The sequence below is a fragment of the Poromitra crassiceps genome (genome assembly GCF_964638095.1).
Source record: "Poromitra crassiceps genome assembly, chromosome: 3".
Classification (NCBI taxonomy): Eukaryota; Metazoa; Chordata; class Actinopteri; order Beryciformes; family Melamphaidae; genus Poromitra; species Poromitra crassiceps.
Genome location: NC_139625.1, coordinates 22,115,962 through 22,137,195, shown reverse-complemented (window position 1 = coordinate 22,137,195; position 21,234 = coordinate 22,115,962). Strand labels below are relative to the sequence as shown.

Genomic DNA, 21,234 nt, shown 5'->3' with positions numbered 1-21,234 from the left:
ATAATAGATATCATGGAGCTTCCCCAGTTGATTACTTAAGACTTAGACATTAAGACATTAAGACATTAAGACTTTTTTTTGCGGGAGGGGGGGGGGGGGGGGTGTCTATGAACGATGTATGAACAAACCCCCTCTGTAAAAAGCTGCAGAATATGGTTAGGAATAAAACACAAAGGTTTGGTGTATTAAAGCAACTGAATGAGGAACGATGACGAATGCTGATTTGACTCTGACATGTAGGCCCTGGCCTACTACAGTATAGAATAGTGATTTGACTGACATGTAGGCCCTGGTCTACTACAGTATAGAATGATGATTTGACTGACATGTAGGCCCTGGTCTACTACAGTATAGAATGGTGATTTGACTCTGACAGGCCCTGGTCCCTGGCCTACTACAGTATAGAATGGTGATTTGACTCTGACAGGCCCTGGCCTACTACAGTATAGAATGGTGATTTGACTGACATGTAGGCCCTGGTCTACTACAGTATAGAATGGTGATTTGACTGACATGTAGGCCCTGGTCTACTACAGTATAGAATGGTGATTTGACTCTGACAGGCCCTGGTCCCTGGCCTACTACAGTATAGAATGGTGATTTGACTCTGACATGTAGGCCCTGGCCTACTACAGTATAGAATGGTGATTTGACTCTGACATGTAGGCCCTGGCCTACTACAGTATAGAATGGTGATTTGACTGACATGTAGGCCCTGGCCTACTACAGTATAGAATGGTGATTTGACTCTGACAGGCCCTGGCCTACTACAGTATAGAATGGTGATTTGACTGAGATGTAGGCCCTGGTCTACTACAGTATAGAATGGTGATTTGACTGACATGTAGGCCCTGGTCTACTACAGTATAGAATGGTGATTTGACTGTCATGTAGGCCCTGGTCTACTACAGTATAGAATGGTGATTTGACTCTGACAGGCCCTGGTCTACTACAGTATAGAATGGTGATTTGACTCTGACAGGCCCTGGCCTACTACAGTATATAATGGTGATTTGACTCTGACAGGCCCTGGCCTACTACAGTATAGAATGGTGATTTGACTCTGACAGGCCCTGGCCTACTACAGTATAGAATGGTGATTTGACTCTGACAGGCCCTGGCCTACTACAGTATAGAATGGTGATTTGACTGACATGTAGGCCCTGGCCTACTACAGTATAGAATGGTGATTTGACTCTGACAGGCCCTGGCCTACTACAGTATAGAATGGTGATTTGACTCTGACAGGCCCTGCCTACTACAGTATAGAATGGTGATTTGACTGACATGTAGGCCCTGGCCTACTACAGTATAGAATGGTGATTTGACTCTGACAGGCCCTGGCCTACTACAGTATAGAATGGTGATTTGACTGACATGTAGGCCCTGGCCTACTACAGTATAGAATGGTGATTTGACTCTGACAGGCCCTGGCCTACTACAGTATAGAATGGTGATTTGACTGACATGTAGGCCCTGGTCTACTACAGTATAGAATGGTGATTTGACTGACATGTAGGCCCTGGTCTACTACAGTATAGAATGGTGATTTGACTCTGACAGGCCCTGGTCCCTGGCCTACTACAGTATAGAATGGTGATTTGACTCTGACATGTAGGCCCTGGCCTACTAGAGTATAGAATGGTGATTTGACTCTGACATGTAGGCCCTGGTCTACTACAGTATAGAATGGTGATTTGACTGACATGTAGGCCCTGGCCTACTACAGTATAGAATGGTGATTTGACTCTGACAGGCCCTGGTCTACTACAGTATAGAATGGTGATTTGACTGACATGTAGGCCCTGGTCTACAACAGTATAGAATGGTGATTTGACTCTGACAGGCCCTGGCCTACTACAGTATAGAATGGTGATTTGACTCTGACAGGCCCTGGCCTACTACAGTATAGAATGGTGATTTGACTCTGACAGGCCCTGGCCTACTACAGTATAGAATGGTGATTTGACTCTGACAGGCCCTGGCCTACTACAGTATAGAATGGTGATTTGACTGACATGTAGGCCCTGGCCTACTACAGTATAGAATGGTGATTTGACTCTGACAGGCCCTGGCCTACTACAGTATAGAATGGTGATTTGACTGACATGTAGGCCCTGGCCTACTACAGTATAGAATGGTGATTTGACTCTGACAGGCCCTGGCCTACTACAGTATAGAATAGTGATTTGACTGACATGTAGGCCCTGGCCTACTACAGTATAGAATAGTGATTTGACTGACATGTAGGCCCTGGCCTACTACAGTATAGAATGGTGATTTGACTGACATGTAGGCCTTGGCCTACTACAGTATAGAATAGTGATTTGACTGACATGTAGGCCCTGGCCTACTACAGTATAGAATGGTGATTTGACTGACATGTAGGCCCTGGTCTACTACAGTATAGATTGGATTTTTTTCAATATATTAAAGTGCTGCCAAATTGTGAGGCTTGGACACTTTCGACCTGCGTTCTGTAACAGTTTGCTGGAGGTAAAGGCTCGGCCATATTGGTCTGTGTGATGTAAGTCAACCTCAATCCCTCTGCAGCTCAACACACACACACGCGCGCGCGTGCGCACACACACACACACACACACACACACACACACACACACACACACACACACACACACACACACACACACACACACACAGACACACACACACACAGGTAGCAGATTAGTGTGACATGTGAGTGTATCTTGAGAGTGACTGAGCAGCTTTGAAGCTACCTCAGGGCAGAGCCAAGATGAGGGCACATCAGGCCTGGCTCATACTGCATTTGGGAAATGTTTGCTTTGTTTTAACGCCCCCGGAGTGCCAGGTGGGTGGTGTTTGCCTCATAGAAACCAATAAGATGGCACCCAGAAAGTTCAGACCATTTCAAAGTCAGACTAGATTTGCATTTCAACCAGAGAGACACATTTCTAGAATGACAATGATTTATTAGATGATTAGATACATGAGCCTGAAGGCACAGAGATATAGTTTTGGCGATTAGACTCCATCATGACGTCATCTTGATTATGACGTCATGATCAGCAGGGGTAGATCAGCCAGGAATAGGAATGAAGATCCCCCCCGTGGAGTCTAGACCTGGTGGTGGTGACAGATGAGGTCTTGGTCTTGGTGGCGAAGCTTCTGAATCTGAGATCTCAGAGGACTGGAGGAGAATGGGGTGGAGGCGGGTCGCAGGAACGTACTGAAAAGCAACAGATCACACAGAGAAAGCGGAGAGCTTTTAGCTTTGACAGCTTGATGGTGATAGGCTGAATGGGAAAAGGTGTCTTACTCTGATTGGCCTAAAATGAACGATACCTCCCACAAACAGTGACGCTAGATAGAAGCGGGAAAAGGGGTGATTGATGATGTAATTTATCAATGAGTGGGCGTGACATTAAAAGGTTTTCTCCTGACAGGGAAAGATGTGAATGAGGACAGGAGGGATGAATGAGAGCCAGTGACAACTAAAGGGTTTCTCCTAGAACAGGAAAATGCAGGTTGATTAAGAAGTGGGTATGAGAGCTAGTTATATCCTGAGAGTGAAAGAATGAAAAGTGAGTGAATTACGGTAATGACATTAAGGTCTCTCTTATAGAATTTTCGCTCTAGCTACATGTAGTGGTAAGTAAAAAGGATAAAACATAAAGTTTCACCAAACCAAAATGCATTCTTCATGTTTACTGTGATGGATTATCTCATTCTGTGGAAGTTGTTTTTTAATATGAATGAATGGAAAAGGATTGCCTTTGCCCCGGGAGGGTCTGGTGAGACGAAGGAGGAGCCCGGCCTGGAGTCACCCACAGGGCCTAGACCCTCCATTCACCGAAGGCATTACAATACTGCGGTGTAGCACTAACTCTATTGCAGCGGATTGGGCGTGATCAACCCTTCCGCGGGCAACGTTGCAGACAGAGTAGGAAGGCTGATCCGTGAGCGGCTGCTGCTGGGACGCGAGTCGGGATCTTAATTGGCCTCGGCTGGGTCTACTGGGCGAGGGTGTATGATGTTGAGAGACCAGAAACACCTTACGACCCCAGTCAACATCACTGATGACGCGTCCCAGCGCATGCTGTAGCATGTATTCTGAACCGCAGTGAATGGGTTACTCTAATCTTAGCCCACTTTAGAGCGAACAAGTGTGAAATGCTATTTAGCCCGGGATACAATCCCCATTGGCTTAGGGCCAAATAGATTATAGAATGCTGTTAACCCTGCATAAAGGACTAATTTACATAGAAACATTAGACCTGTGGTCACCATAACATCATAACAGACAGTTGCATATCAAGAGAGGTTTAAAATGCCATGTATATCCATCACTAGTACTGGCACTTCAATAACATGGGAATCGCCGTCATGTACATATATTCATTTTATTCGTATCAACATTATTACATTCATATATTCATTGGTAACTTTACACGGTTTGCTCTAGGTACGGCGTTCACTTGGTAATGTCACACACTGATGGACAGCCAAACAGACCAATAGCAGCATAGGCACACCCCCCCTCTGTATATCTCACACAGGCTTCTTCAAGCCTCAGAGATGAATACGTGTTTTGCCTCATTCACACTGACCTTGCTTTAGTAGCTTAGTTGGGGACCCAGACTACTGAATTACTGAATTACTACTTGAATAACTAACCAGGTAAAGCCCCAACATGTAGGAATCTGAGTAGCAGCAACAGCGGCCTCTGCTGCCAGAAGTGGTAAATACAGAACGCTACGTTCAGATATCAGCCTTATTTCACTTTCTGCTTGTACTCTTTACTTTGCTAACCTTTCTGCACTGTATGTAACCGATTCGCTGGAAGGAATAGCTCCAACCGCTAATCAAGCTAGCTAGCAATAAACACGCTTTACTTCCTATATGTTCTTCACAATGAAAGCATCCCATTAGTTTGTCAGAGGAAAGAAATATGAAGGAGCTGCAGCACGAAAGGAGTTACATAAGTTACCTGGTACAGGAAACAGTCCTTTGGGGTGCAAAGTGGGAATGATAGAGGCGACATTCTCCCAATAGAGGGTATGCACCTAATGTCACAGAGGCAGAAGTCACTGCAGGGTCACGCCCACTGAGTGGCAGCAACATTCAGTATGAATGCAGTAATCAGCCTAGATAAATGACACAACCTTACTTACTTTTAAAAATAGACTAAAGACTTTTATGTTTACCGTCACTTTTAACTGCTGACAGCTGTTTCTCAATCACTATTATATGTGTGTGTAGTCATGTTTCTTATATAGTCTATTATGCAAACCCAATGAGTCCTCTATAAGTTTTTAGCTCTTTTTGCAACTGCTGCGCCTGTTGCTTACTGCACTTTTTATACTCTTTTTTAAGTTTTGTTGTGATGCTTTTAAATGTCCATTTTATTCTCTTCTTTTATTCTTTTATTTTCCTGTCAACCATTTTATGTGAAGCACTTTGAATTGCCTCTGTGTATGAAATGTGCTATACAAATAAACTTGACTTGACTTGACTTGACCTGCTGCTCTAAACAACAGAGAGCAACCTGCTGAATGTTTTGCCCATAGGTTTTGCCACTCAGTCCCGATTGAGGGGGCGTGTTCCCATGGTAAAGTGACATCAGTGCATACCCTCTATTAGAAGTCAGCATACCATCAAAATGATTTAAAACTTGTCATAATAAGGTACAAAAAGTTACATATTGGGGCTTTAAATACAATTTAATCTTCCAGCATTTTGAAGAATACTGTTGCTTGTTCGACAGATGAGTCTTTACCCCGACTGCCATCCTCACTCTATCTCCATCTATCTACCCTCATATAACCATACAGTAAGGCATTAGTAACACGTTTCAGCAGATTGTTCAACACACACACACACACACACCCGGCCGCACACACACACACGCACACGCACACGCACACACACACACACACACACACACACACACACACACGCCCCATCTTAATCCAGAACATGTAACACGTAAGCAAAGCTCTAAATTGCTGCGGAAGTTTCATACAAAATGATTCTGAAATGTAGACCCTGCTGTCCCGGTATTTAAAGGTGGATACACAGATATGCATCAATAGATAATTTTTTTGTGACAAGTGCACTGTGCTCTGATTACATTAGCATGTCTATATATATTGAGGTACAGTTGAAGGGAAAATACACTTGAAAAAAGATCTAGAAAAAAATGTATGAATAATGGTGTTAGATGATACAATAAGGCTACTCAACATGCAATTTGGAATAAATAGAATAAATTATATGTTTTACTTCGTTTTCCATCAGTGTCAGAGGAGAAAGTAATCCAAAAGTGTTCAACAATTAAATTACATCACTCGGCCTGAGTACTGTATCGCCAGGGTTTACTCTCCACACCGCAGATTTAAGCAGGTTATGGAATAATCTGTAACAGATTACATTTGGAAAGCGACCTGCCCTGCCCCTACTGTGCACCCAGCGCCACAGCAAGCCTGGGTGTCCACATACCTGAGAATCCAGCATGGCTGTAGTGAGACACACGCAGAAAAAACAATAAAGCTATACATTGCTTTTGGTCAAACTACCAGTCTACTGACATCTAACGTCTCTTGGAGGTACTACATGGTATATTTATGGCTATTATGATATCATTCTTTAACCCTGTGGTTCACGGTATACAGTAGATCAATTTGGAGTGGATGTCACAGGGCTATGCCACTGCAGTTGCGCACGCATTGTGGTAGTAGAAAATCTGAGGAGACAAGTGAAACCGAAACATCCCCGGAATAAGGGAAAAACATGTCTTGTTCCGTATAGACGCTGGGCACTATGTCCGGCTGCTGGACTCCGGCACTGTAACTTTGGCGATGTAGTTGGATCCTAGACCCATCCTGACAGTGAGTACGGGTCAGGAAACCTGCACCCCATTGAAAGAGTTAGCTTATTTGTGTAAGATAACCTGTCTGTTGCTGGCAAACCTTTAAAATATGCGGAGAAGGCATCCGGATCTTCCATATTTCCGTCAGCTGAACCGCTAGCTGTCACTTTCTGCAAACAGTTTGGCTCCGCCCACAAAATACATATACATATATGTGCATACTGCGTAAATACAATTTTGCTTCCAAAAATATACAAATAACAATTATAAATACACCGTACGTTTAATATGTGATGAAATGTTTCAAGTTTCAGGTCCAGACTTTCTCACTTTACTGGACATTTCCCACGGTCACATTGTTGAGATAGCAGTCCTGTCTGAACTGATTCCTCCTATACCAGATCTATAGTTATAAAGTGCTTTTAGTGTTTCAGTCTTTTGTATTTTTGGACAGGATTACAGGTCATTGGCCTAAACAAGTCTACTTATGTACATGTAGTTGTGAAAGGAGCAAGGGATTATGGGAGTTGTAGTCTTCTCGCTTCCGCAACCATGGATTTGGATGTCAGTGTTGTAAACGGAAGTCTGTGACCTCACACTCCTCAAGTCTAGCATGTTCACACCATGATAATAGGAATGTTTGGAATTAGGTGAAGAGGACAGTGAGTCTTTTTGTGTTTCTTGTGCGAGTTTAAAGCTCCAACTTGTCCAGTTCCACATCGCTCTCTTTGGGTTAGTGCCGTTTGACTGTAGCCGGCGAACGGCACCTCCTCTGGCCTGTCCCAGCAACCCCCTTCCCAGTGGACACAGTCATTTTGGGCACGGTCTGCACCACTAGAGGGCTTACGAGGTGCGGGGGCGAAGCCGCGTCGATGGCTTCCATGGAGCCGGGCTGCGACTCCACAGAGGTCCTGGTGTCCTGGTGGAGGAGAGTGCTTTCCTCCCCATTGTTTGTCCTCGCCTCTACGTTCTCTCCACCTTCCTCAGGCTTGAACTCCTCCACAGGCTCCACCACAACTTCGTCTCCTGCGGTCCCGCCTCCCTCGCGCCCCGATTCGTCCACGCTGGTGTCGCTCGGACGCTTGCTGTCGGTGTCCGAGTCTTCGCCGTCGGCCTCCTCTCCCTCTGGCACGCAGACAGCTGCAGTCGCCTCCTGGCCCTGAGGGTTAGACAAGACAACGGGAAATAGTCTATGAACAAATGTCTTTTGCAACCCAATCACCGGAATAAAATGTCAGCATTGTACATTTCTGCAATCGACGGATATGTACAATGGGCCATTTTTTTCTTTTCTTTTTTACATTTTGTGTCTAAAAGGCAGGGTAAACGCAGGTGCAACCAAAACATTAATGAGCGCCCCAGCACTGAAACACCTAAATGGACTGGATGTTGGAAGCCCTGGAAGCCCCTTTGGTTGCACCTGTTTACCCTGCCTTTTAGACACAAAATGGCTGGTGTAAAAAAAGTCAATCTGGTTTCAGTATACATGCTACAGCATGCGCTGGGACGCGTCATCAGTGATGTTGACTGGGGTCGTGGGGTGTTTCGGGTCTCACAACATCATACACCCTCGCCCAGTAGACCCAGCCGAGGCCGATTACGACCCCGACCCGCGTCCCAGAAGCAGCCGCTCTCGGATCAGCCTTCCTACTCTGTCTGCAACGTTGCCCGCGGAAGGGTTGATCACGCCAATCCGCTGCAATAGAGTTTAGTGCTACACCGCAGTATTGAAAGACCTTCGGTGCATGGAGGTCTAAGGCCCTGTGGGGTGATTCCAGGCCGGGCACCTCCTTCGTCTCACCAGAACCTCCTGTGGCAAAAGGCAATCCTACCATGCCGTACCATGGGCAGGGAGGATGCCTCAAGGAGGCCTGTGCGCTGCACGTCATGCACCTGCGGCGAGCACCTCGCTCTAGCCTGAAGGACCCCAGGCCGCGCCGATGTTTACGCAGATTTTCAGGAGGCTGATCCGTAGCGTTTGTGGATTTCTCCCTCACGAGAGAGCCAGGCTGGGGTGCTAAAACCCATCCCGTACCGGATACCGTCTCTCCGACCGTCAACTGTCTCTCCAGCTTGTCACCAAACTATACTTGGTTGTCACCTAGTCTATTCCTAATCTCAATGTAAATTTGAAACAAAACGTCTGCCTTTTACGTTATTAAAATGTGGCATTTTACGTTTCTGCAAACCTACACTCTCAACGTAACTTTTAAACAAAACAGAGGTTAATTTGAAAACCTCGCTGCCTTTCCAATGTTAAACGCAAATAGAACAACTTTAACAACATGTCTAAACGTGATATGCAACATATTTTTGATTCAGAGACGTGATATTCTATGTATCCGTGGATTGCACAAATGCATCCAGTATAAAGTATGACAGCCTGGTCTATAAAAGGCTCAAATGTCTTTCACAAAGCAGTTGGTCACTGACAATACAGCAGACTGCCATCAGGGGCAGATCTATGTTGTTGCCAAAGCAAACAGATTGTTCAGTCTGCCTAATTGGATAGCAAGAGATTATCTTTTCCCACAGGCTTAGAGTTGAGGGGGGGCGGGGGTTGGGGGGTTGCAGTAGGTCAGATTCCTCTTTAAACTAGGATCTAACCTCATGGTCATGTTCAAATACTGTGACGTTTTTAGAATAGGTGATGCTAAAAATAGGCATTTAGGAAGTTATTTGCAGGCATGTCTGAAAGCTGTGTAAAAATAGTGACTTGTCTCTTTATCTGTCCTGCACACACACACACGCACGCACGCACGCACGCACACACACACACACACACACACACACACACACACACACACACACACACACACACACACACACACACACACACACACACACACACACACACACACACACACACACACACACACACACGCACAAGGTGAAAACAATACCAGCCCCACTGTCATGGCTGGTAAATATACAGGTGGTGTTTACCTGTGGCAAGGCTGTTCCCTCCTCGGTCACTCCTCCCTGTTTGTCTTCCTCTTCTGAGTCATCCTCTCCGGAGCCGTCCTCCCCATCGGCTTCATTCTCCACTGAAGCGCTGACGTCTCCCGTTGTCGACTCCTCATTTTTTGTCTCCTCAGTCGCTCCCTTTATCTGGTCCGTGTCGTTCTCCTCCCCGGTCCCCATCCCCCCCTCGCTCCCCGTTGCATCTTCTCCCACCTCTGCTTCATCGTCTGCGGTCTCCGCCTCCTCCTCCGCAGTCTCTCCCTCCTCTGCTCTCTCTGCATCATCCGCTGTTCCCTCCTCACCTGTAGGGGTGTAAGAAAAATATCGATACACTCAAGTTTGCAATGTTCCGCGAAACGCGTTGTTCACTGAATAAATCTCAGTAAGTCAATTTAAGTGTGCGGTGGTTATTCTCTTCAATTTATACACACACATATATATATATATATATATATATATATATATATATATATATATATATATATATATATATATATATATATATATATATATATATATATACTTATATGTCAATTCCTTTGCACAGATTGCACAAAAAAAGGAAATGCTATGATGTTGGATGTTACCGGGATAAATCCAAATGTAGATCTCACTGTTCTAATTGCATAAAAAGTAAACTCTTTTTACTCAGATTCTATGCATATGGTGGTGTGTTCTTTATACTATGACAGTTTTGTAAAAAAAAGATAAGAACGCAATATATCTCCTTGCTTACTCCTGTATCGTGATACGTAGTGTATCACCAGATTCTTGTCCATACACAGCCCTACTCACCTGTGTTCTCACTCGTTTCTTCACCCTCCTCCTCGTCACCTTCTGCCGTTTCCCCCTCTCCCTCCTCGGCCTCGTCGCTCTCCTCCTCTCCGGCGGCCTGGCATTTGCATTCAGCCTCCTCTCCACTCTCTAACGCCTCTTCTTCTCCAGCTCCCTCGGTGCCCGTTTCTCCTTCTTCTTTCTCCTCACTCTCTTCTTCAGTAACTACCTCCTCTCGGACCTCTTCCTCCTCTTCTCCCTTTCCTCCCCCTCCCACCTCTTCTACCGCCTCTGCATCCGCTGTCTCACCCTCCTCTTTCTCTCCTTCCAGCTCCTCGTTGGCCTCTGGGATCGTCTCCTCTAAAACAACATCAGCTTTGATATCTTCTTTGGTCTCCTCCTCCTCCTCTTGCACAACCTCTAAACTTCTCCCCTCGTTGTCCACAACTGGCTCCGGCGCTGCGGCGGGCTTAGGTTCCGGGCCTTTTTTCCGCTGGAGTATCTTCAGAAGGTCAAACTCCATCATCATCGGCGCCTCTGTGGCCGCGGGGTGCATTTTGAGGGGCCGGGCAGCCATTTTCTTGCGCACGCAGGCGTCACATGGGCAGTACTCGTCGTCGCTGCGCTGGTCGCTGAAGTCACCCGTCGTCTCGCCGTCGCTGAGGGAGTCGCCGGTCTTCACCGATTGGTTCTTCATCACCTGTGAAAACAAATCAAGCATTGTTTATGATCCATTCAAATCCAAATACCAAGGAAAAGGACAAAATGTAACAACAAAAATAAGATGAAAGATGAATGTGTGTCTTGCACTTCCTGAGGTTTTGTCCCAATAATTCTCAACCTTTTTCATGTCTAGGAGGATCCTAATTTAGTTCATAGGGCCACAGACCCCCATCTGATATGATTTTTTCTCTTAGACCCAAACCTGAGAATATTTTTTATTGTTAGATATGATTTTGTCCAGAATTCCATGACAACTTTAGGTAGAGAGTGAACAGTGAAACTACTCTATGATCAAAACAGTCATTCTACTGCATTCTCGAATTGTGTTGACTTCTTGTAAATGAAATAATGGTGAAGTTTAACAATTAATCCATTTGCTGGGGTCCCCCTGGAACCCCATCAAGGACCCCTGGTGGTCCCCAGACCCCACGTTGAGAACCACTGATCCTACATCATTCTGTTCTATGGTTGATTGCTGATCAGCTTGATCAAGTAGATCTAGTCTAGATCTGTTACCTTCAACATGCGGCGCCTCCTCTCGGTCATGGTGGACTCCCTGGAGAGGTTCCCTCCTTGCGGCGGCCTCGGCGCCCTCCCCACCCTCCCGGCTCGACCTTGGATCTTCCTCAGCTCGCACTCTATGCTGCTCTGGATCCGCCGGCTCACCTCGTCCTTCAGCTCGGAGATCATGGTGTCCAGAACGACGCTGTCATCCAGGTCCCAGCGGACTTTGAACTCCGCCATGGCGTTGGTGTAGTGGCTCATGAACTGCTTCTCCAGTTTCTTCAGGAGATGCAGGACCCACACGGGATCAGGGTCTTGGGACTGTTTGGTTTGGTGGACGGTCGGAGGCGTGGTGGAGTTGGAGTCCTCGGGTGTCTCTCGCTCATTGTCAGTGGGGGATTTGGAGTTGTTGTTGGTGGAGCTCTTGTCCAGTGAAGAGGGGGTCTCGCTGGCTTTGGGGCTGTCCAGCGATGGAAGGATCTCTTCACCGCATGTGGCTTCCTCTGCTGTGAGGCTCGGCTCTTTACAGGTCCCGTCTACCCCAGCTTTCTCTGAGGATGTCTCCAGCAGTTCAGGGTTTGATTGTGCCTCCCCTGCATGTCCTTCCTCCCCCTCTCCGGCACCCCCCTCTGCCCTCTCTTCCTCATGCACATACGTTGTCGGTTTTGATGGTGTTGCATTCCCATTGTCCTTGCCCGATCCACCGGAGCCACTGCTCATATCCACCCCGGATGAGGACCTCGGTGGGCTGACCTGGTCTTTGTGAATGTCCTTGGCCTCCTTGGGTTCAGTGAGCCACAGGGATTGGAGGATGGACATGATTTCGTTGTAGCGATGGTTGCCGTCTTTCTGTTGCGAAAGGTCCGGGGTCGCGACAGGCTGGATGAGCTGGAGCTGTGCCAGGCAGTCCAACAGCCCCTTGGCTGATGTGCTCAGTCTACGACCATACACTGCAGACACCTGTGGAGGAACCACAGCAAGGGAGTACTCATGATCCACATAATCCATACATACATGGTTAATCGGTTAAGAAGACCAAATACATAAAGCTGCATGTATGTATACATTTTATTTTATATCATGTTGTAAATCAGTGACATTTATGACTTTGATTATATAAATTGATGATAATGTTATTATGTACTGTTTATCTATCTTATGTTTAGCTAACTTTTTTACCCTTGTGACAAAAAAAGACGACATTGATTTTCCCATATAATATGATAAGATAAGACAAATAGTATGACATATGACATATGATCTGATAGATAGATATACAATTACAGCTACTGTAAATGATTATTTTGGTTATAAGAATTATCATATGAAGGTATTGTAATCTAACCGGATGCTGCCAGATGGGTGGTTTTGTTTTCACAAAACACATCACGTGATCTGCGAGAATCCAGCTGGCTTGCAAAGTTAATTGTAATGATAAAAGCATTGACTTACCTCAGGCAGGCTGTGGCATCGCCCTCGAGCAGGGCTCAGAAGAACCTTCATCACTGCTACTGAAGAATGGCAGTCTTTGGGCAGAGCTTCACCTGTCAGCAGCAGGCTGGTGGGGCGAGAGGAGGTGCCTTCCGCAGCAGGTGGAGCTGCTTCTGACCCCTCCACACCTTCTCCACGCTCCTCTTTCTCCTCTTCAACCTCTGCTTTCTCCACTTCCTCCCCTTTCTCATCTTCAGGGTTATCCTCTCCCTTTGTTACCTCCTCTCCAGGTTCCTCTTCACCATCGTTCAACTCGTCCCCAGGCACAAGCATGCAGCTGTTTTCCGGAATGCCCCGCAGCCAGTCGCTGATGACCTCGCTAGGGGACATGTCGGGCAGACAGGCAGGTGTCCGTGCTGGTTGGTTCCGGTGTGTATGTCCCCTCCCGCTCTTCCCACTCTGGCTCTTGTGGCTGGCAGCGCTGCCGGGGGGACACACAGCCGCCGTGGTCTCCTTCAGCAGGTCGGCTGCAGACAGTGAGTGAGATAGAGCACTCTCACTAGACGTCCCCACTTGAATGCATGGGCTGGAGCTGTGTAAGGGAGAGGGGCTCGAGGATGATTCTTGAGGCTGCTTTTGCAGTTCCTTGTTGGCTGGATCTCCCTCAGGTATTGCCGCAGGATTGGCAGGTTTAAGGCTGGCACTGATGGGCGATTTGCTCCGAACGTTAGCGCTTGATGATGACATTGCAGATGAGCTCCTGTTGTCAGGAGTGTCCAGACGGTTACTTGCGTTGCTGCAGGCTCTTGCTGTTGAAACAGACTTCACGCTTCCTGGTTTGAGGTCATTTCTTGTTTTGGATGGGCTGGCAATAGCTTCTAGCTGTTTAGGCTTAGTAGCTGGCTTTGGAGCTGCTGATCTAACCCCACCATTAGAGGCAGACTTATGTGAGCGACTGCTTTTAACTGATGACTTGCTTTTGGCTGAAGAAGCACTCGTTGCTCTTTGCGTTGTTTGCCCTCCCACTTCTCCATCCTCTTCATCTCGTCCAGGTGTTTCAATAGCCGGGATATCGACTGCTTGGGGATTGGAAGACAAAGCGATTTTCCTGCCATTACAGTTGGACTTTTGAGACTCTGTCCTGTTGGGGTCACTGACAGTCGCTGTCTTGGCTCTGCCCTCACTCTGAGAATGAGCAGCGTGGCGTGTGCGGGATGAGACGCGGGACATACCGCCGTCTAAATCGGGGGTTTCCTGCTCATCTGGCAACCCAAGAGGGTCCTCTGCACCCTCCTCCACTACTCCTTCCTCTTCATCTGCGTTTGCCGTTTCGATGACAGGGATACACATGGTGGTTGCTGTCCTCTCCTCTATTACCTCTTCCCCATCCTCATCAACCCCTTCTGGTGTTTTCATGGCAACATCTGCTGTGCTAGGAGTAGGCGACAAATTGGCACTTCTACAATGTGACTTGTGGGAAATGCTGGACTTCAGTGAAGATGTCACAGACATGGCACTAGCCACCCGCTCGTCTTTGGCCGGAGACGCCACTCTTGAACTTGTGTCACAATTTGATTCGTGAGATTTTACAGACACAGCTGAGTCACCAGACAAAGCACTGGCAGCCTTCTCCTCATGTGTATCCCCCTCCACAGCTTTTTCTCCCTCCTCAGAACGGACCGATTTATGAGACTTGCTTGATTTGACGGACGCTATCGATTTAGATGGTGCGGCACTGGCTGCTCTCTCTTCGTTTTCATCGCCTCCCTCCGTTTGCTCTCCTGCCTCCTTCCTGTCTACACCGCCCTCATCTCCTCCAGCTTGACTGTTTGGGGACACAGCTCGTGTGCTGCCATTGTGGCTGGATTTATGCCATTTTGCCGATATTGCACTTGCTGGCCTCTCCTGTGTTTGCTCTCCCTCCTTCTCCTTTCCCAGTTCCACTGCCTCCTCGGCCACATTTGAGCTCGAAGATGCAGCTCTCACATCACTGCCATCACAGTTAGACCTGCATGAAGATGCAGCTCTCACATCACTGCCATCACAGTTAGACCTGCATGAAGATGCAGCTCTCACATCACTGCCATCACAGTTAGACCTGCATGAAGATGCAGCTCTCACATCACTGCCATCACAGTTAGACCTGCATGAAGATGCAGCTCCCACATCACTGCCATCACAGTTAGACCTGCATGATTTTGCAGACTTAACAGACATGTTAGATTTAGCTGATTTGACAGACATTGCACTAGCTGCCCTTCCTTCCCCATCCTTGGCCGACACATTGGATTTAGCTGACATGGCACTCATCACTCTCTCCTCCGTCTTCTGTTCCTCCTCTTTTTGCTCTTCATCACTACCTGATGTGACTATCACTGGGGGAACTGGAGACACTGCTTTTGTACACTGACTACAAGTAGACTTGTGAGATGTATTGGACTTTGCTGATACATTTGATTGAGCTGATTTAGCAGACAAGATGCTATCAGGTCTTATCCCCTCTCTCTGTTCCTCTTCTTCTCTGGTTTCAGATGTGGTCTTCTGGGACACTGTGGATGCATGAGACCTGCCAGCGGAAGCATTAGATGCAACAGAAAGGGCACTCGAGACTCTTCCGTTTGTGTCAGACGCTTCTTCGGCTGTATTGTCAGCTGGAGAGGCTACCCCCATAAGTGAATGACAGCTAGATTTGTCAGACTTAACTGAAACACTGGTCTTTACTGGAGTGTCAGATTTAGCAGACAAGGCACTCGCTGCTCTCTCTACATCAGCTGTATTGCTGCATTTGGACTTATGACATTTACTAGATTTAGTGGAAACATTCGATGTAGCTGATCTGACTGACCGCACACTAGCAGCTTTTTCCGGTGGCCTTTCAGCAGCAGTTGAGTCTTCAGAGATTTCAGACCTGGGACTAACTGCCTGCTCTGAAGCTTTGGTCGACTTATGGGAATTATTAGACTTGGCAGACATGGCGCTACGGCTTCTCTCCTCCTGTGTTTCAGCTGAGGCACCAGTACTGCCATTACAGACGTGAGATCTGCTGGACCTGTGGCTTGTGGCTGAGGAGCTGCTTGGTGCCCTGTCTCCCTCCTCTCCTGCTGGTGCTGGTTCAGTTAAAGATTCTTCTGCAGATGTGGGACAGTGAATGCGCGTCAATTGGTTGGAAGCTCTAGACATGGCACTAGCTGTTCTGTCCTCTAGGATGTTGGACATTGCAGAGAAGTGCCCATTTTGGGTGACGTTGGACCTGTTGGATCGCGTTGACTCGGCTGACCGGTCGGAGCCGCCAGACATACCGCTGGGTGCCCGCTCATCTTCACTACCGTCTTTGGCATTATCTTGATTTGTGGCAGGAGAGGCAGGCTTTGGAGTGGCAGGGTGGGAACGATGGGACCTCTCTGAGGCTCTACTGGTGGATTCCTTTGCCCTGTGGTCAGGTGTGGCTGAGACACAAGAATCAGGGGTGGTCCCACACTTGCATCCCTCACACTGAGGACAGGATGCCCTTGACTGACCAGAGCCCGCTGAGAGCCCTGTATGACTGGACAAACTAGCTACCCTCTCCTCCACCTCCTCATTCTCATCATCTGCTGTCCCCTCTTCCTCCAAATTTGTGTTTCTGCTCTTGGTGGACCTGCGAGAGGTTCGGCTTGTTTTGGACCTGGAGCTGGTAGCTCGATCCATCTCATCTGCTATTGCCATTGAATGTGGGCTGGCTACTCCACAATGACGGGAAGAGGCTGCAGATACTGCCTTGCTTCCCTTCTCTCCCCCATCGTCAGCCTGGGAGGTTTGCGTCCTGAGCTTATTAGAGCGGATGGAACCGGCTGAGACATTGCTTGGTGGTCGGGCAGTCAGGTGAGTCTGGGAGGTTGGGAGAGGTGATAGCACATTGCTATGGCAGCATTGTGAGGCGCTAGGTGGCAGGTCATCCTCGTCATCCGGACTCTCCTGCAGCGCCTGCAGGACACGTGATGTGCTGCTGACCGTGGACAGCGGACGTTCCTCCCCCTCCGACATCATCAGCTCATCATGGGGCCTCATACATTTGCTAGCGCCTCCCTCGCTCCTGTCATCCTCAACTGACTTCCTGCTGTTGGGTCGCGGGTCGTTGTCCACGGCCATGACTCCACTGCGGCTGCAGCAGCGGCTGATCTTGCACACCTCCACGTGGGTGTCTCCATCCTGCTCCACCTCCACTCTCTCCTCCGTCACACACACCTCTTCCTGGACCACCTGGGCCTGCTCCGAACACGAGGGTCCTCTGCAGGTGGAGAGCCTTGCCTGGCACCGCACCACCCTCCGGGAATGACAGGAGGAGGAGGAGCTGGAGGAGTGGGTGTGTCTCACCATAGTGCGGCTGTGTCTGGACGTGTGCGGGGGAGGGACTGTGGGCTGTTTGTGGCAGTGTGCGGGGTTCTCCCACAGGTCGTACTGCTGCTCCTGTTTCTGGTGGCAGCAGGGGCAGCGGCTCTCCAGAGGCCGGTTGGCATAACCGTCTGGGTCGAAGGAGGTGGATTCAGGGTCGGAGCAGCTCTGAGATGGGGACTTTTTGATCCGCGTGGACCACTGCAGGGCCTCGTCATTTTGGAGGCGGAAGCGCACCCTCATCTCCACCGAGAGGCTGCCATCTTTGTTGACCAGGACACGCTTTTCAATGTCGTCGTTCATAATGGCTGCCCTGCTGAGGCCGTTGGGGTCCGACTTCTCCGAAGACAAAGAGAAACGTGTGGAGGGGTTTGAGGAATCGGAGCGCGGGTGGATGATGCTCTTCTTGGTTTGCAGACCAAAGTTCACTGGAAGGAAAGAGAAAAGCAAAGTGTAGAGAAAAATTTACTTTAGAAATTACTGTATTGAGGATGTAAAACATACTCAAATACTGTACCTATGCACAAATAACTTGCTCGCACTGTATACAATTTGACAAAACAACCTACCGTTTTTCTTGCTCTCATGGCTTTCACTATACTCGCTGGCTCTGGAGCGAGCTCCATGAGGGGGGGACCTTCCTCCTTGAGTAGGTGGGGACCGCGCCCCGTTCCCTGGGGTCCTGGGGCCCAGACCGGGGGACCTGCTGCCCAGGCCAGGCAGCTTCTCCTCTGAGCTCTTCTTGATGAAGTCTAACAGCAACGGACTGAAGGCCTCCCGACCCACACACACCAACACACCAGGACACGTCATCAAGCTCTGCACGCTGTCAATCTAGGAATAAACACACACACACACATATCCAGAATTCCATCTACAGAGCTCATCATCTGCAACACAAAAGACTGTAGACTAGGGATGCATGATTCTATCGGTACATTATCTGTATTTAAAATGAAATATCAGCATCGAGCCAAAACAAAGATCTCTGATAATATGACAGGCCGATGAAAGGGTGCTTTAATTATGTCCAAATGCTTGATGCTTCACTAAAAACGTAACTAAAATGTGACATAAATAAAACATATGGCATGTTTTACATAACCTAAGTTGAAGTAGTTCTCCTATTTTGCCCAGTGCATGTGTACATTTTGAAAAGCATTGCATTTATGTCTGCGTCTGCCAGTGGGCCATCACGATGAGAGTAGGCATAATAATGTGTTCATTTCACTACAGGAGAGACTTGATGCACGCATATATCAGTATCAGCATCAGCAATTGGCCAAAAGAGTTGGAAAATATCGGCACATCGGATATTGGCAAAAGAAAATCCAATATTGTGCTGTAGACAATACAATTACAAAGGTCAAAGGTCAAAGGTAACTTTAATTATATAAAGACAACCACTAGTGCATGATAAACTCCTCATACTGCTACACTAACAAGTTCTAGGTGCTCAGGTGGAGGTTGGGGGGTTTTGCATGATTGGAGTGAGTGAACCTTGAAAACTCTACTACTTCCTGGCACCAGTCTACAGCGGGTCGTTTGACTTCTACAGTGCTGCCTGGTGTATGAGCACATAGTATTTGCATAGGAAGACACACGGCAATGGATTTGGATCAGAGGTCGGTAATTCCAACACCAAGTGGCACTGACAGTAGTAGTAACCCTAACATACATGTCTTTTGATGGTGGGAGGAAACCAGAGCACCCGGAGGAAACCCACACGACCACGGGGAGAACATGCAAACTCCACACAGAAAGGACCTGGGACGCACCGGGGTTCAAACTCAGGACCTTCTTGCTGTGAGCCAAAAGTGCTAACCCCTGAGCCAATCTAACTATTGACCTCTGACTTGGAATGGATTGCAGCATTGCATGGTAATACACAGTATTATAAATAGTAAATATGCACACACGTTACCTTGCGCCCCTCCACAGTGTAGAGCTTGCGGACGTGGAACTGCATCACCTCGGAAACCTCGTGCAGGAAGGCCCTGAGGCTCCTGGTGGACCTCCTGCTCAGCACCAGGCTCCTCCTGAGCCCCGGCTCGCTGTTCTTCACCAGCAGGAGGCGTCGCTGCCTGTGAGGCAGGTGGCCGGGCGAGGCTTCGGGCGGCTGGGGCCTCCGGGTGTGATGGTGCCAGATGGCCGGCCGTTTGCTGGCTAGCTCAATGTTGATGGGCTTAGTGTGCTGCCGGTCGGAGCAGAGGTAGCACCCTCCATCCAGGAGCTGCTCCAGGTGTTTGATGCTGTGGGTGCCGCGGGGGGTGGTCACGTTCCGCACGCCAAAAGGCAGGGGCACCTGTATGTGTACGCGCGCATGCACATGCACACACGCACGCACGCACGCAGACACACACACACACACACACACACACACACACACACACACACACACACACACACACACACATGTGCACATCAAACACAGAACAAGGGATTTGTGTATGCACAAGTGCACACAAAAACACTTTCTGGGTGACATCATTTTCAATTGTTGCCTGATCAATGGCTCACAACATGCATTATTGTATAGGTCACTAGTTTTACCAGAAGTGGCCAGCAACTGTACTGGTCAAGTGTTAGCAGCTGAGCCTAATAAGTATCTTGTAATTCGAATGGATTAATTGAATCTCATTTCTAAATATAAAAAATGGGATGGCCTAAAATCTAAAAAGAAAGTGCGACATTACATGTTGTGTGACAAATGAGATTTCAGTGGCAAAATAACATTTCTTCAATTCTCAGCTACGTTTAATCACCGCATTTGAAAATACTGAGATGGCATTCTGGATTTAAATCAAATGATAGAGGAGCCAAGGAAAAGTAATTTAGACTGGAATCTTTCCCAAGCGAAGGGAGAGGAATCCATTTGAGGCCAGGTAAGATTTAAGGAGCTGCTCCTTAAACTGCTCTCACTGCGCTCATCCTTCACGCTTCATGAGAGCAGTGGTTCTCAACATGGGGTCCAGGGACCACCAGGGGTCCTTGAGGGGGTTCCTGGGAGTCCCCAGCGGATTGGTGAATTGCTAAACTTCAACATTATTTCATTTACAAGAATTGAACACAATTAGAGAATGTAGAACAATGATTATTTTGGTCATGGTTTTGTTGTTATCTCTCTGCCTGCAATACAGATTGTGAAGGAATTCTGGACAAAATCATTTCTAACATTACAAATATTTTCAGATTTGGGTCTGCCAGAAAGAAATATGATCAAATGACGGGTCCTTGATATGAAAAAGGTTGAGAATCACTGTTGGTGATAGTAATGCCATACAGAGCGAGCAGGGGGAAAAGCATTACAGTGCGTCTGCAGCTATACCGACTGCTTCTAGAGAAAAAGTTTGGCTCGGAGCTGTGAAGCCTGTCCCACTGACCTTTTGGGAAAGGTCGTCCAGCAGGGCGTCGAAGCATTTGAAGCTGCGCTTGTGGATGGCCATCCTGACGCCCCCGAACTGGCTGTCGCCACTTTTGTAGAAGGTGATCCGCTTGGCCGGGGCGGCCGTGGTCACGTGGACGAGGTGCGAGGCGGGAGGGGGCGGCGGGGGGAGGGGCGAGTCATATTTAAACGGGGGCCGGGGGTCCCACAGCCCTGCCTGGGCCGAATACAT

General features: G+C 48.0%; 1 protein-coding gene across 1 annotated transcript; it reads right to left on the bottom strand.

Annotated features, from left to right (window-relative positions):
* Positions 1-7,583: 7,583 nt before the first annotated feature.
* Positions 7,584-21,234, bottom strand: rp1l1a (rp1 like 1a; the record flags this gene model as incomplete). The annotated part of the gene is made up of 9 exons (XM_083632950.1): positions 7,584-8,009; positions 9,797-10,116; positions 10,610-11,288; positions 11,828-12,775; positions 13,268-15,602; positions 16,092-18,045; positions 18,187-18,451; positions 19,542-19,922; positions 21,001-21,234. 9 exons carry the CDS (start codon positions 21,232-21,234, stop codon positions 7,584-7,586), a joined length of 7,542 nt encoding a protein of 2,513 aa, XP_083489076.1.